General features: G+C 48.3%; 1 protein-coding gene across 2 annotated transcripts in view; it reads left to right on the forward strand.

The window, feature by feature from the left end:
* The window catches only part of PDCD11 (programmed cell death 11), a 52365-nt gene that overhangs the window by 34449 nt on the left and 1536 nt on the right, over positions 1–16380 (forward strand). Inside the window, exons 22-35 of one of the 2 annotated variants that reach the window (XM_025397153.1) lie at positions 3787–3892; positions 5601–5690; positions 5900–6002; positions 6431–6608; positions 9633–9689; positions 10303–10425; positions 11369–11491; positions 11916–12207; positions 12359–12475; positions 13453–13602; positions 13837–14087; positions 14795–14963; positions 15524–15677; positions 16132–16297. In XM_025397153.1, the coding sequence (XP_025252938.1) occupies positions 3787–3892; positions 5601–5690; positions 5900–6002; positions 6431–6608; positions 9633–9689; positions 10303–10425; positions 11369–11491; positions 11916–12207; positions 12359–12475; positions 13453–13602; positions 13837–14087; positions 14795–14963; positions 15524–15677; positions 16132–16297 (2079 nt within the window). The remainder of the gene's footprint in view (positions 1–3786; positions 3893–5600; positions 5691–5899; positions 6003–6430; positions 6609–9632; positions 9690–10302; positions 10426–11368; positions 11492–11915; positions 12208–12358; positions 12476–13452; positions 13603–13836; positions 14088–14794; positions 14964–15523; positions 15678–16131; positions 16298–16380) is intronic. The other variant, XM_025397154.1, reaches the window with a different exon arrangement.

A 16380-nucleotide genomic window follows, 5' to 3' on the forward strand; every position in this document is an offset into this window, starting at 1 on the left:
ATGTCACAAAAAGAAACATTTTTACTCTCAACCCAATTTTCTATAACCCAGTAATTCCCTAAATAAGCAAAATGTATCCAAGAATATCTGTTATTTCAACCTGGACGACTGCTTGGTGGGCTGGAAGCTGAGCTAGAATTTCAGGTCATGCTGGGGTAGATTCTGTAGAGAAGAGTGTTCCGTAAGATACCATGTGGGGAGGAGAACGAGGAGTTCTCTAAAAGAACCCAGCCTCTCAGATTGATAGACCCTTAGTGAATAAAGCTAGATGCGTATGACCTTAATTAAGAAAGGCTCTGCGGCTCAGTCCTGAGATCCATCCAGGTTGTAAATCTTAGGCACCTAGAGATTTACAGAACAGCCTCCAGAGTAATTTCCAGGGCCAGACACTGGCTCACCTGTAATCCCAGCACTTTGGGAGGCTGAGGCAGGTAGATTACTTGAGGTCAAGAGTTCCAGACCAGCCTGACCAACATGGTGAAACCCCGTCTCTACTAGAAATACAAAATTAGCTGGGTGTGGTGGCGGGCGCCTGTAATCCCAGCTACTTGGGAGGCTGAGGCAGGAGAATCACTTGAATCTGGGAGACCGAGGTTGGAGTGAGCCGAAATCTTGCCGTTGTGCTTCAGCCTGGGCAACAAAAGCGAAACCCGTCTCAAAAGAAAAAAAAAAACACAAAGGAAATATTCCTGGCACATTGAGTTTCAGATGCTAATAACACTTTTGGGACTTCAAAGTAAGCCCTAAACTAAAGTTTCAGAATAATAAGATTTGGGGGATGAATTACATTCCTATTTGTTAACTCTGTGGTTTCCTTAGTTTTGTAGATTTTGATTGTGTTTACCCTCCAGTCTTTGTTGGAAAATGAAGAAACCTCTTCATATTAATGGTTTCAGCCTGCAGTATCTTCACCTCTGACATGTGATGTCTTGTTTTAATTAAACCCTTAATTAGGGTTGAGGTTAAGTAGTTTATTCAAACTAAGGATAGATATCTTAAATTAACAAATACACAGGGGATGAGTCAGTGGACTCTGTGGGAACACTGAGATCCTAAATGTTTTTTGATCCTAAGAGTACTGAGGGAACCCCTCATTAACACTGCTGGTGTTGGAAGACTATGGTATGAGCCAGAGTAGGGGTACTTGGCTGTAGCAGAGTGGGCCACGTCAGGAATTCAGTGGATTTGTTAAGGAGGTGGGAGATGTAGAGTTATAATAACAGATAGACAGATGGCCAGACACACTCCCAGACAGATGGCCAGACATCTTCCACTTCCTCCATGGACCTTTGTTGTACTGTGACTTGTTTTAATCTTAAGGCTCTTGAGAAACATAGTGAATTTCTCATGCTTATGTTTTAAAATAAATATTTTGAAGTCAGGATGAAAAACATTTAACTGATGGTTTTGACTTAATGGAGGAATTGTAGCTGTATTTTTATTTCCCATTTTGTATGGGGATCTCGTGCAGAACTGGTGCAGAAAGAGAATGCTGTCTGTTCTAGAGCTGAGTTCAGAGGTGTTGGGGGCACTCAAGGTTAAGATTCATCTTACCTGGTTACTCCTCTGGAGGGCTGGGAGGAAAGAGGCAAGGCCATTCAGGAGTGTTAGAAGGTGTCTCTGGCACTCCTGTTAGCCAGTGCGTTTTCTCATAGGTCCCCATTTAGTACTGCCAAGCCTGGTTTTTTCAGGGGTTGCTCTTTTTGCAGAGGAAGTTTCAAATCACTTCAGGAAAAGAACAAAGGATAACACGTACCTGTATATGTGGTGGGTTTGGTTTGGTTTGGTTTAAATAACAGAAATTTGTTTTCTCACAATTTTGGAGGCTAGAAGTCTGAGGTCAAGATGTTGACAGGTTTTGTTTCTTCTAAGGCCTCTCTCCCTGTCTTACAGATGGCCATCTTCTCCCCATGTCTTCACATGGTCTTCCTTTCATATGTCTCTGTGTCCTCATCTGTCATTTAAAAAAATTATAGTAACAACACATACATTTACCCTCTTAACAGTTTTCAGATGTACATTACAATATTGTTTTTTTTTTTTTTTTTTTTTGAGACGGAGTCTCACTCTGTCACCCAGGCTGGAGTGCAGTGGCGTGATCTCGGCTCACTGCAAGCTCCGCCTCCCGGGTTCACGCCATTCTCCTGCTTCAGCCTCCCGAGTAGCTGGGTCTACAGCACTCACCACCACGCCTGGCTAATTTTTTGTATTTTTAGTAGAGATGGGGTTTCACTGTGTTAGCCAGGATGGTCTTGATTTCCTGACCTTGTGATCCACCCGCCTCAGCCTCCCAAAGTGTTGGGATTACAGGTGTGAGCCACTGCGCCTGGCCATTTTCTTTTTCTGAGATGGAGTCTTGCACTGTCGCCCAGGCTGGAGTGCAGTGGTGCAGTCTCGGCTCACTGCAGGCTCTGCCTCCCGGGTTCATGCCATTCTCCTGCCTCAGCCTCCCGAGTAGCTGGGACTACAGGCACCCGCCACCACGCCTGGCTAATTTTTGTATTTTTTAGTAAAGATGGGGTTTCATTATGTTGACCAGGCTGGTCTTGAACTCCTGACCTCGTGATCCACCCGCCTCGGCCTCCCAAAGTGCTGGGATTACAGGCGTGAGCCACAGCACCCAGCCTCCAGCTAATTTTTTGTATTTTTAGTAGAGACAGGGTTTCATCATGTTGGCCATGCTGGTCTCAAACTCCTGACCTTAGGTGACGTGCCTGCCGTGACCTCCCAGAGTGCTGGGTCAATTCTTACTTTACTAGATAGGAAAGTTCCCATTTTCTACATTAGGGAGCACTTGCTATTGTATTTTACAGATTTACTAACATTACTTGTAGCATTTTATTGGTGAGTTTGGTTCATTTGGGCTTAGAAATTATTTGAATTGGTAAGTAGGGGTGGCAGTTCTGTGATTCCTTCGAAGTGATTGTGGACCGGTAACTTTCAGGCTACATCCCTTTGTGGCTTTTCTGAGAAGAAAAAAGAAAAAGGCTGAGTGCCGTGGCTGACATCCATAATCCCAGCACTTTGGGAGGCCAAGGCCAGTAGATCACTTGAGGTCAGGAGTTCGAGACCAGCCTGGCCAACATGGTGGCTTTGTCTTTACTAAAAATACAAAGAAATTAGCCAGGTGTGGTGGCAGGTGCCTGTAATCCCAGTTACTTGGGAGGCTGAGACATGAGAATCACTTGAACCTGGGGGTGGAAGTTGCAGTGACCTGAGATTGTGCCACCACACTGCATCCTGGGTGACAAACCAAGACTCTGTCTCAAAAAAAAGAAAAAAAAATGAATGCTCCTTTTATTAAAAAAAAAAAAGAAAATCAAGAAAATGCTAATGGAAGCATAGGGCAGAGAGCCCTGGATTTTGAGTCAGAAGCCCTGACTTGAACTACTGGTTTAATAGCATAAAATGGGCTTAATATCTACCCTGCTGAACTCACACAGTTGTCAAATTCAGTGAGAGAATTTTTGAATGCAGTTTTGCAAACTAAAGCAACAAAGTATTATGAAAGAAGTAAAACAATTTTGTTTCCTGAGTTTATAAAGGCTATTGTGGGCTACCTTCTTTAAAAGCAGCTTGTTCATAAGTAGGTGAATGAAATGGAAGAGATTAGCCTTGGGCCAGTATTGTGGACATTCCCCTTTGAGGAGTGAAACGGCCTTGGAGGGTGGGTGTGAGTAGGGGAGTCCTGTACAGTCAATCCATAGCCACTTGGGAGAGATGGTTTCAAACTCGAAGTCTTATCCAGTGCTGGGTTTACTCTTTACATTTCCTTTCTGCAAACAGTGAGCTGGAGGATGGCCACACTGCTCTTAACACTCACTCTGTTAGCCCTGTGGAGAAGATTAAACAGTACCAGGCCGGCCAGACTGTTACTTGCTTCTTAAAGAAGGTAAGAAGTTTTGCCACTCGGCAATGAGATGTCATTCTTCTTTCAGAAGAAACGATCATGACATTGGAGAAAAAAGCCATTAGCAGAGAAACGCATTTGAGTCTGTGCTACCATGCTGGGTTTGTGGGAGACAGTACATGGCCTCTGCCACTAAAGAACTTCTGGTCTAATTAGGGAGCTAAAATACGGCTTACACACGATTAGCAAGCAGCTCATAATTCAATATATTGGTAGATTAATTGTAGAAATGGAAAGCAAAATATAGGGCAAGATTTAGAATATAAATGTATATAATTTGGATTTTAGATTCATGCTTTTCATGAAGTTCAGGTGCACTATAAAACAACATGAAATTGGGTGCCAGATTATGTGTTCCAACCCCATCTGGAACAGGAGTTCAAAAAGGAAAGAAAGCAACCTGTACTGGTTGAAACATAGGAGAGGCGGCTGGATTGGGTTTGACCTTGAAGAATAACACGTCTCCATTGTTGCCAGATTCCTCTTTGATGAGCATCTCTGAGCATGATCGTCACTGATGCTTGATCCCTTCAGTTACCTATTGTCTATAGACATTCATATGCCCCAGATGCCTTAGCGTAGCAGATAAGGCTCTTCATAATCTGACTCTCCGTGCACCTTATGTGGCAGTTATTCTGAAAAGCTTCTCTGTCTTTTTCCCTTCCTGTCTTTATTTGTGCTGGTTTCTACATCTGGAGTACCTTCTATTCCGGTTGTCTACTGCCCTTCAAGCTTCAGCACAGATAACCTTCCCCCTTTACTAGTTACTGTAGCATGTTGTACTTCCTACATGTTGCTTGCTGTTGCAGTTATTTGCATACTGATTTGACTTACTGTTTGTAGGCTGTAATCTCCTTGAAGGCAGGTCCTGGCTTTTATTTATCACTATGATGCCATGTACACAGAAGCTGCTTGATAAATGATTTGTTAAATTGACTTGAAAATTTGAGTACATATTTATGGCCGGGCGCGGTGGCTCACGCCTGTAATCCCAGCCCTTTGGGAGGCCGAGGTGAGCGGATCACTTCACGTCAGGAGTTCGAGACCAGCCTGGCCACCATGGTGAAACCCCATCTCTGCTAAAAATACAAAAAATTAGCTGTGCCTGGTGTGCGTGCCTCTAATTCCAGCTACCCTGGAGGCTGAGGCAGAAGAATCACTGAAACCCAGGAGGTGGAGATTGCAGTGAGCCGAGATTGCCACCACTGCACTCCAGCCTAGGAGACAGAGCGAGACTCTGTCTCAAGAAAAAGAGAAAATTGGAGTGCGTATTTAGGGCAAGACACTGCAGAAATAGTGAAGGATCCAAATTGGTTTAGAAATAAAAAATTGGCCCCTGGAGATGGTTAACAATCACTGGACACAGCTGAGCTTGGAGGAGGCTACAGAGGTCTGTGGGATTGGTTCTCCAGCTTGAGGTCATCTCTGGAGTCTCTCTTGCTTCCTGGTCAGCTGAGACCCTGGGAGAGATGCATATTCTGCTAGGCTGGCAAAGACTCTGAGCTGGAGTCTGAGGGAAGCTGGTGAGAAGTGGAGGTTGGGCAAGGGCAGTGGGATGGAAGGGTGGATTCCTGTTCCTTGGAAAAGTATTGTATTGGAGCCCTTTCCACCTTATAGTTTTAGGAAAGTTTCAATGACGGGAAACCTTGTATTTGTATTTGCCCTACTCTGGTTCCTTTTTTCCCCTCAGTACAATGTGGTGAAGAAATGGCTTGAGGTGGAGATTGCCCCAGACATCCGGGGGAGAATTCCCTTATTGCTCACTTCTCTGAGCTTCAAGGTCAGTGTGCTTGAGATCCCTGGAGAGGGGACCCAAGCCCCCTAAGCTTGGCTCAGTGTCTGGTGTATGGGTTCACAGTGGGTTTAAGGAACCTTGTTCTTATTTAAGGATTGGTTTGGGAGATACTTGCTATGGAGACTTAAATGCTATGGTTTTGGATAAATGACAGCCTTTCTTCAAGCTTCACAGGAGTTTTCTTATCCTTCCAGGTTCTGAAGCATCCAGATAAGAAGTTCCGGGTTGGCCAGGCCCTGAGGGCCACCGTTGTTGGCCCAGATTCCTCCAAGGCCTTCTTATGCCTGTCCCTCATAGGTGTGGGAATGAAACAGTGCCTGGTCGGGGAAAGGAAGTGGCGGGAAGGGGTGGGATGGGTTTTCAACTTTTGCTCAAGTTGGAGGACCCCTTCAGTATTGGAATCCTCAGAAAGCCTGGTGTGGGACCTTCTTGGAACAATTCTTCTCTTGGGCTTTGCTCTGGCCCAGTTACTTCGCTACTCTCTGAGTTACCTTTACCTACACAGGTGTTTTTCTCAAGTCCGTGGGAAAGAGTTGTCTACCACTTGGCCCTGGGGTTCTTGGCTGCATGACAGGGTGATCTCAGTCTAGATGGTTCTGGATCATTCAGCCCCGATACCCCAAGTCTGGGCAGCCTCCACCATCCCCAGCCTGTGTGTGGCCAGCATTCCTGCTCCTCCCTTAGCTCATTTCGTCTTCCCTGAATCAGGTTGGTTCTTCCACCAGGTCCTCACAAGCTTGAGGAAGGGGAAGTGGCCATGGGCCGAGTGGTGAAGGTGACTCCCAATGAGGGACTGACCGTCTCCTTCCCCTTTGGGAAGATAGGAACAGTCAGTATATTTCACGTGAGTGACTCCTACTCCGAGACGCCCCTGGAAGACTTCGTCCCCCAAAAGGTTGTCAGGTGAGCCAGGTGTTCTTTCTCTTTTCACCTGTCTGTGGAATTGGTGTATTTTTTTAAAAAATGTCATTGTAATACATGACTTTTTATCAGAAAAAACAGGTTTATGAAATAGAAAATGAAAATTTCTGTCACCTCTCTGTTTCTCTACCACTTTTTGCCATTATGTACTTTGACTTCTATCTTTCTAGACTTTAATGCATATATATAGTTTTTCTTTATATAAATAATAGAATATCATTTTATATATTGTTTTTTTCTCATAGCAGTTTATCATGGATTTTTTTCCTTTTCCATGCTAATATATCAAAATCTGTTTTGTCCTTTTACCTTATTTTAAAACGTTTGTTTAGTATTCTGGGGTTTTTTTAATTGAAATTTATGTGACCAATTCTCTGTTGATAGACAATACTGTTTTTTGATAGACAATAATGTTGAAGGATCTTTGTACATATATTTGGTTTTTGTTTTTTTTTTTAATTGAGACAGAGTCTGGCTAGAGTGCAGTGGCATAAGATAGTCTGGAGTGCAGTGGTGCGAGACACAGTCTTTTTTTTTTTTTTAACTGTGACAGATTGCAGTGCATAGGCTAGAGTGCAGTGGCGCGATCTCAGGTCACTGCAGTCTCCTCCTCCCAAGTTCAAGCAATTCTCATGCCTCAGCCTCCCAAATAGCTGGGATTACAGGCATGTGCCACGACGCCTGGCTAATTTTTGTACTTTTAATAGAGACTAGGTTTTGCTATGTCAGCCAGGTTGGTCTTGAACTCCTGACCTCAGGTGATCTGCCCACCCCGGCCTCCCAAAGTGGTGGGATTACAGGCGTGAGCCATGGTGCCTGGCCCTTTTGCATATATTTGGATACTAATACAGGTATGTTTGGTAAATAAATTCCTAGAAGTGAAATTGATGGGTTACATGCCCTCCAAAATGACTGTGCTAATTTATGTCCCCACTAACAGTAAATATGACTGTCCATTTCTCATACCACTGTTGGCACTGGATATTTTAAATTTGTATCTTAGCCATTGGTTCAGCAAAAATTGGTCTCTTGTTTTTTTCTTTTTCTTTTTTTTTTTTTTTTTTTTTTTTTGAGACAGAGTCTTGCTCTGTCCCCCAGGCTCGAGTGCAGTGGCTCAATCTCGGCTCACTGCAGACTCCACCACCTGGGTTCACGCCATTCTCCTGCCTCAGCCTCCTGTGTAGCTGGGACTAGAGGCACCCACCACCACTCCCGGCTAATTTTTTGCATTTTTAGTAGAGATGGGGTTTCACCGTGTTAGCCAGGATGGTCTCGATCTCCTGATCTCGTGATCCACCCGTCTCAGCCTCCCAAAGTGCTGGGATTACAGGTGTGAGCCACCACGCCCGGCTTCTTTTTTTTTTTTTTGGACAGAGTCTCTCTGTGTTGCCCAGGCTGGAGTGCAATGTCACAATCTTAGCTCTGGGGCTTTTTTTTTTTTTGAGACAGAGTCTTGCTCTGTCACCCAGGCTGGAGTGCAGTGGCACAATCTGGGCTCACTGCAACCTCTGCCTCTTGAGTTCAAGTGATTCTCAGCCACCCAAGTACCTGGGATTACAGGCGTTGTGCCACCACACCTGGCTTATTTTTCTGTTTTTAGTAGAGACAGGGTTTCACCATGTTGGCCAGGCTGGTCTCAAACTCCTGGGCTCAAATGATCCACCTGCCTTGGTCTCTCAAAGTGCTGGGATTACAGACGTGAGCCACCGCACCCAGCCAATTCGAGTTTTAAAGACTGTTTTAATAGCCTGAATAAACTAAACTTGAGGAGACAGATTTCAGCTGGATCCAGTAGTCAACTGACAGTAGAGTAGATGCCCTTGGAGGCAGAGACTGGAAAATAACTGCCCTCTCCTGTCTCAGCTGTCCCAGCCACCAGCACCTACCTGCCTAAATTCTCAACCACTGACAACCACTGCACAGCACAGACATGCCCAGGGCCTGGGAGAAGACAAAGAATGAGTCCTAGAGTCTGGTTTCTCTTGAGGTTTAGATAATGAGGTTGTGGTTTTAAATGTGTTTTATTGTGGCCAAGCCTACGATAAATTCCTTGCCTAAAGGTAGACTGCCCCTTGAGGCCCTGTCCCGCTCTGACGGCTGTGATGCCAAGTTATCAAAGGCAGACATCTGTCGTGGGGAAATTTGGACTGGGGATTGTTGCTGAGATCCTTTCTACCTCTAAGATTCTGTATATTACGGTTTGGGACTACTAATTGCCATTTTAGATGAAATGTTTAGAGATGCAACCCTGCTGTCCCTCCTGGAAGCCTTGCTAACCCGCCTCCTCTGAACTGCTCTTGTGTGTCTGCGGTAGTACCTAGCTGATCCCTTGGGCATGTTCTCCTGGGGTTAGTGTGTCTCTCTGCTGAGATCAAACGTTCTCAGGATCTAACACAGAGCTGGTTCTTCTTTTAAGGACATACCGTATGCCTCTGTGAGACTTTCTTTTATTCCCTCCTTCCCACCCTCCTTCCCTTTCTTTCTTTCTCAGGGTCTTACTCAGTTGCCCAGGCTAGAGGGCAGTGGTGTGATCGTAGCTCACTGCAACCTCAAATTCTTGGGCTCAAACAATCCTCTGTCCTCAGCCTCCCAAGTAGCTGGGACTACAGGTGTGTGGCACCACACCTGGCTTTTTAAAAAAAATTTTTTGTAGAGACAGGGTCTCACTCTGCTGCCCAGACTGGTCTTGAGCTCCTGGCTTCAAGCAGTCCTTCTCCCTTGGCCTCCCAAAGTGTTGAGATTACAGGTGTGAGCCACTACACCTGGCCCCAAGAAGAGTGGGTCGTGTTATTTCTATGTAATAGACTAGTAAACTGAAGCCCACAGAGGTGACGTGACTTGTCCAGAGTCCCTCAGCAGGTTTTCAACAGAATGAAAAAACATGACCAAAGTCTCCTGTCCCCTCACTTGTGCCTATTGGTCAGCCTGGAGGAGAGGAAGCTGAGGCCCTTTGCTGTTCACTGATGCTGAAAATTGAGTGTTTCCTTCTCTTTTGCCTTCATTCAGGTGTTACATCCTGTCCACTGCAGACAGCGTATTGACTTTGTCACTGCGATCATCCAGGTGGGTTTCTGTGTTGTTGGAACAAGAAGGGAGGAAGACCCACTCAGGATCGAGGGGAGGCTACATGTACCTGACACGGAACTTTGGGCTTCCCACCTTGTCTGTTCATCACTTTTTATCCTGAACCTCTTTTACCCAGAAAAGCTGAGGCTGTTCAGATTGCCGTAAGAATCCTGTCTGCTCAGGCTCTTGTTTCCCAGGGAAAGGGTCAGATACCCAAATGTGGGTGTCCAAGGTTGCAGATGGTTGTCCTGGTGAGGGGGGATGCTTTAGCCTCCAGGGTTCCATTGTAGGGGTGAGTGTGCCATGTATGGAGTTGGCTTGAGGTCAGCTTGCTCTGTGGTTAGACATCGATGTTAATGAGGCCAAGGCTTTAGGTTTGACCTCTCTGGCTTGGTCTGCCTCTCCCCATTTCTATATAGCTGGCTCCCAGGTACCTGCCTCTGGCCTGGCAAGATGTTAGGAGACAGTAGAGTGGGGCTCTAAAGGTTATATCCTACTGATAGGTCCAGAGTCATATTCTTATTTACTAAGTATGATGGTTGCAGGTATATTGGGGTGGCATGGGACAGTGGGGGTTAAAGACGCGCATGTAAACCTTTTATTCCTTTAGAACAAACCCGGAGACAAAAAGCAAAGTAGAAGATCCAGAGATTAACTCCATCCGGAATATTAAGGAAGGGCAGCTTCTGAGGGGCTACGTGGGGTCCATCCAGCCGCATGGTGTGTTCTTTCGGTGAGTGAGGGGGGGTCTACACCCGGACCCAAGTGCCTTCCCTGAGCCTGTCTTGCTCTGGGGTCCATGTGTTCCTCAGTCAACTTCTTTGATGGGAATATAAAGGGAGGAGAGTTTATGAGTCCCCCCTAGTTTTTAAAATTCCAAGTTTTCTAATACTTTTAAAACAAGTGTTATTAGTTACTTGGTGTTTTGGACAAAGAATATGGCATTTCTAATTTCTGTTCTAAATAAATCTGGGGCCAGGCACAGTGGCTCACGCCTGTAATCCTAGCGCTTTGAGAGGCCGAGATGAGAGAATTGCTTTGAAGGCCAGGAGTTCAAGACCAGCCTGGGCAACAAAGCAAGACCCCCATGTCTCACAAAAAAATTGAAAAATTAACCAGGTGTGGTAGCATGAGCCTGTAGTCCCAGCTCCTTGGAAGGCTGAGGCAGGAGGATTGCTGGAGCCCAGAAGTTCGAGGTTACAGTAAGCTATGATTGTGCCACTGCACTCCAGCCTAGAGGCAGTGATACCCTGTGTCTAAAAAAATTAAATTTAAATTTAAAAATAAATACATAAATGTGGACGTTCTGTTGTACTGTTTGATCATGATTTGTAAGTATTCATTCTGTGAAATCACCTCATGTTTACAAGCACCGGATACTGCAGCTTTCCCTGCCATGCTGTTTCTGCACTTTCTCCTCTTCTCCTAGCAGTTTGTGATTTATATATTGTAATGCCATGATGTGGGGTAAAAAATGCCCTCAATCATATCTTCATTATGCCTGATGATTTTTTTCTAGTTTACAAAGCCCACTTTATCCTGCTGAATGCCAGCAACTTATGTCTGTCACAAATCCTTGTCACAACTTGAGTCCCTGTGAGAGTGAAGTCCTGAGGCCTGGTTGGAATTCTGTTGTTGCATTTATGACCACAGGACTCTTGCCTCTTGCCTTTTAGCCTTGGCCCCTCCGTTGTGGGTTTGGCTCGGTACTCACATGTCTCCCAGCACAGCCCGTCCAAGAAAGCGCTTTATAACAAACACCTCCCCGAAGGGAAGCTGCTTACAGCCAGGGTCTTACGGTAGGTGCCTTCCCGTTCTCGCTCTCTCTGTAATGGGAATCAAACCCCTTTCTCCAGGAGCCCTGGGAGGAGATTTCAGGGTGAACTCTAAACACAATGGCTTTTGCATAGTGGTGTTCAGATGAATAAAAGGCCTTTGTTTGGAGCCTTCTCCCCCAGTGCCTGTGAAAACAGGTGGTAACTCATCTCTGCATAGCCCCTGTTGTTGGGGATGGGGGAGGGGGCATCATATCTACCCCCTGTATTTTTCTACTAAGCATGAAAAATTGTGCAAATCATTCTTGAGAATATTGAATGAACTCCCAAGGCAGATGGGGCAGGGCCCGGAATCGTGGGCTGATCAGGAGGAAGAAGGCCTGGGCCGCCTGCTGTGCCCTCTGCTTTTTATGGTGTCTTCACCTCCCCCTGTCTCGCTCTGTCATAGCCTTAACCACCAGAAGAACCTGGTAGAGCTGTCTTTCCTCCCGGGAGACACTGGGAAGCCAGACTTGCTTTCTGCTTCCCTGGAAGGGCCACTTCCAAAGCAAGAGGAGAGGAAAACAGAGGCTGAGGAGAGAGACCAGAAGGGGGAAAAGAAAAATCAGAAAAGGAACGAGAAGAAGAACCAGAAGGGGCAGGAGGAGGTGGAGCTGCCCAGCAAGGAGAAGCAACAACCCCAGAAGCCACAGGCGCAGAAGCGGGGCGGGCGGGAGCGCCGGGAGTCTGGGAGTGAGCAGGTGAGGTCCTGCGGAGGGCTGTGGCTGCCTGTCCGCCTCCTGGAGGGACAGCCGGGAGGGCATGGGGACAGAGCACCCGCTGGGGCAGAGGGGGGTGTCGCCTGGGGCTGCAGGAGGATGTTCCCAGGCATTCTTCCACCTGGCCTCTCAGGAAAGAGTGAGCAAGAAGCCAAAGAAAGCCAGCCCGTCAGAGGAGGACGACAGCCTTATGGACGTGTACTATCGGGAGGGAAAAGAGGAGGCAGAAGAGACGAATGTGCTGCCCAAGGTGAGGGCAATGTCGCAGGGAGGGGAAAGGCTGTTCCAGGCAAGGGAAGAGCTGGGCTGTCCTCCGCCTCGTCCTCTTTTACTTCACTTCCTATAAAATATGAAAGTGGGGGCTGTCAGTTGCCTCCGTTGACCATCAGCAACTTGAGGACAAGGGACCCTTTTTACCCAGAGAAGGTTGCATAAAATAAATTCTAAGGAATGTTTATTGGGTGGAACTGAATTAAATTAGGAGGCTGGGCAGATAAAGAGGAGGCTGAGTTGTTCTGAGCCTGTATCCTCCAAAAGATGAGAATAGTAATACCTGGGCTGAGAGGACTGGGTATGGGATGGCTCATACCTGTTTGGGCAGGGCCTCCCTGCCACCCTCAGAATTCTTGTCATATCTCTGTCCCAGCTCTACTGTTATTTTTGTTTTTATTATTTTGAGACAGAGTCTCGCTCTGTCACCCAGGCTGGAGTGCAGTGGTGTGCACTCAGCTCACTGCAACCTCTGCCTCCTGGGTTCAAGTAATTCTCATGCCTCAGCCTCCCGAGTAGCTGAGACTGCAGGTATGCTCCACCATGCCTGGCTAATTTTTGTATTTTTAGTAGAGAGGGGATTTCGCCATGTTGGCCAGGCTGGTCTTGAACTCCTGACTTCAAATGATCAGCCACCTCAGCTTCTTAAAAGTGCTAGGGTTACAGGCATGAGCCACCACTCCTGGCTTCTATTGTTATTTTATATACGGGTATGCATATGCATGTGTGTGTGTGAAAATTTTGTTACCTAAACAAATGTATTTACTTAAACGTTTATGTCACTGCTATAACGTTGCCCCAGTGGGCTGGGGCCTGGCATGGCCTGGGAGGAGAGGAGAGGAGAGGAAGGGTCTCTGGGCTTGGTGAGGAGTCTGTGCTCCTCCAGGTGGGCTGGGGCGGGGAAACAGGGAGCAGCCTAAGCCAGGTGCTTTCCTCAGCACCTCTGTGTTCCTCCAGGAGAAGCAAACCAAGCCCGCAGAAGTGCCCCGGCTGCAGCTGTCCTCAGGCTTCGCTTGGAATGTGGGACTAGACTCTCTGACCCCGGCCTTGCCACCTCTAGCGGAGAGCTCAGACAGCGAGGAGGATGAGAAGCCACACCAAGCCACGGTGCTGTATTTTGCAGGGCATGTCCTTTTTGCAGGGACCCCTTGGTGTCAGTCTCTTGTGCTCTGTTCCTAGGCTGGGTGTCTTCCTGGGTGGGTAGGGGAGGGGGCAGCGGCTATTCCCAGGCCAGGGGGAGAATATAGAGCCCTGGGCTGCCCAGCCAGCTCGTGGCTTCCACCACAGCCCTCCCCTAGGCCTTGAGGAGCAGATGATTCACTGTGTTTCTGCCTTCCATAGCAGAAAAAGAAAAGCAAGAAAGAAAGGGAGTTGGAGAAGCAGAAGGCAGAGAAGGAGCTGTCCCGCATTGAGGAGGCGCTGATGGATCCTGGGCGGCAGCCAGAGTCTGCGGATGATTTTGACCGACTAGTGCTCAGCTCCCCCAACAGCTCCATTCTGTGGCTGCAGTACATGGCTTTCCACCTGCAGGCCACGGAGATCGAGAAGGCCCGTGCCGTGGCCGAGAGGGCCCTTAAGACCATCTCCTTCAGGTCTCAGCTTTGCCCCAGGGAACACTGTGTCTCCGCACGTTCTGGGCTGGGCGGTGTCTCAGCCTGTGGGGTAGTTCCTCCTAGGCAGGCCAGCAGCGTTTTGGGTGGCTGCCACCAGGGGCCCATGGGTCCCCAGGCTTTCTGCCATAGGTGTGGCCATCTGTGAAACAGATCCACTCATTTATATTTTATAGTCCTCTTCTCTGAAACTGCTAAGGTTAACCTTCGCAAGAGTCTGTACACTTATATGAGGGAACCAGTTTGAGCAGAAGCACAGTAAGAAAAGAGCTCACTACATACCTGGGGGAGATCCCTGTAGGTGGTTTTCCAAACAGAGAGGGAGTTTTTGAGGTCTGATGAAGAGGGAAGGCAGTCCTTTGCTTCATCCTCTTAGTTTGAAGAGAGAATCAGATCCAGGACACTGCGTCCAGCCCAAACCTCAGGCCTGTTTGGGATCTGGTGGGCATCCTTTCCAGGAATGGAGGCAGAATCCAGGAGAGCCTCAGACCCAGCCATTGGGGTGGGAGCAGGGGTTCCTAATACTGTGGGAGCTGTGGTGGGGACACAGCCTTTTAAGAGTCTACATTTGGGGTAGAATCTGAGGACACAGAGCCTGGGAGGGGGAGATGGTTCCTGGGTCTCCCTGGATGGGGCGGGAGGCTCACTGGTCTTTTGTGGAGCTCATGTGCTGACTGCTCTCCCTCCAGAGAGGAGCAGGAGAAGCTGAACGTGTGGGTGGCTCTGCTGAACCTGGAGAACATGTATGGCTCTCAGGAGTCCCTGACCAAGGTCTTCGAGCGAGCCGTGCAGTACAATGAGCCTCTCAAAGTCTTTCTCCACCTGGCTGACATCTATGCCAAGTCAGAGAAATTCCAGGTAGGAGGCTGGGCCACACATGAACTCCTGGGAGTCCCAGGGGCCACAGTCTCAGGGAAGAGCCCCTGGGGTTCTGGGTCCAGTCCTGCTCTGGGCTTGCCACCGAACATCGGGGCCCCAATTTCCCCATCTTCCAAGTAAGAGAAGTCATTTCCCTCACCTCTTCTTCAGGCCTGCGGGGTCAAGGTGAGGGAGAGTGGCTTTGGAAGCAAAGGGGCAGTGGACCCCTGGTGTGTCTGCCTTGGGCTGCTGGCAGGGCACCACAGACAGAAGGGGACGTCCCGGCCCAGCATCCGCTCTGGCGTCTCTCCCTCCCGCTTGTCATTCTCATGTTCTCCTAGGCTAGGACCGCCCTCCTGTGGGTGTGGATCAGCAGGGACTCTCCTGTCCACTGTGCCCTTCTCTGAGCCTCCCTCCCGCTCCTCTCAGGTCTGTAGCATTAGGCCTTGAGAGTGTGTCTGGGAGCCCCAAGTCTAGCTTCTTGTGAGTGTTGCTGCTCGTCTGTCTTGTCCCCTCTGTAATATCACACTCTCCTTAGCATGCCTTGTCTTTTCCCACAGGAAGCTGGTGAACTCTACAACCGGATGCTGAAGCGTTTCCGGCAGGAGAAAGCTGTGTGGATCAAATACGGTGCCTTCCTTCTGCGGAGGAGCCAGGCTGGGGCCAGTCACCGCGTGCTGCAGCGAGCCCTGGAGTGCCTGCCCAGCAAGGAGCGTGAGTGCTCATTCCCAGCTCCTAAGCCCATGAGCACTCCAAGATCGGAGTAGGGATTGGCCCTGGCATTGCTTATTCTAAGTCAGGACAGCCTTATGAGGGCTTTCTTCTTGCCTGTCAATTCTGTGCCTCTGAGCATAACAGTGCATGTTACATTTCAAATGTCAGGCTCCAAAAGATGGAGGAACAAAATGCAGTTAGCACTAGTTCTATTGCCCTTGGGATCCCCCACCTCTTCTGTGCCCAGAGAGTGGTGTATCTGCAGTGCCCATCTGTGTATTTGGCCCCAAACCCACCCCACCTTCCTTTTGGGGCTTTGTCCCTCTTGTCACAGCCTGGGTCTTGGGACCCAAGAGCAGGGAGGCAGGCTCATGCTGACCCTGCGGAACACGGTGTTGTGGTGAGGCGGGCTGTCTGCTTGTTGGGTCTCTGAGCCGTCGTCCTCTCCCTGCAGATGTGGATGTCATTGCCAAGTTTGCCCAGCTTGAGTTTCAGCTGGGGGATGCAGAGCGAGCCAAAGCCATTTTTGAGAACACGCTGAGCACCTACCCAAAGCGCACAGATGTCTGGTCAGTCTACATTGACATGACCATCAAGCACGGCAGCCAGAAGGCCGTCCGGTGAGTGGGGCAGCCGGCCAAGGCCGAGTTCCTCAGGGGAGGGCGTGGTAGGCACTGGTCCCATAGCAGCTCTCAGCATCCCA

Source organism: Theropithecus gelada, chromosome 9 (assembly GCF_003255815.1).
Source record: "Theropithecus gelada isolate Dixy chromosome 9, Tgel_1.0, whole genome shotgun sequence".
NCBI classification, from domain to species: Eukaryota; Metazoa; Chordata; class Mammalia; order Primates; family Cercopithecidae; genus Theropithecus; species Theropithecus gelada.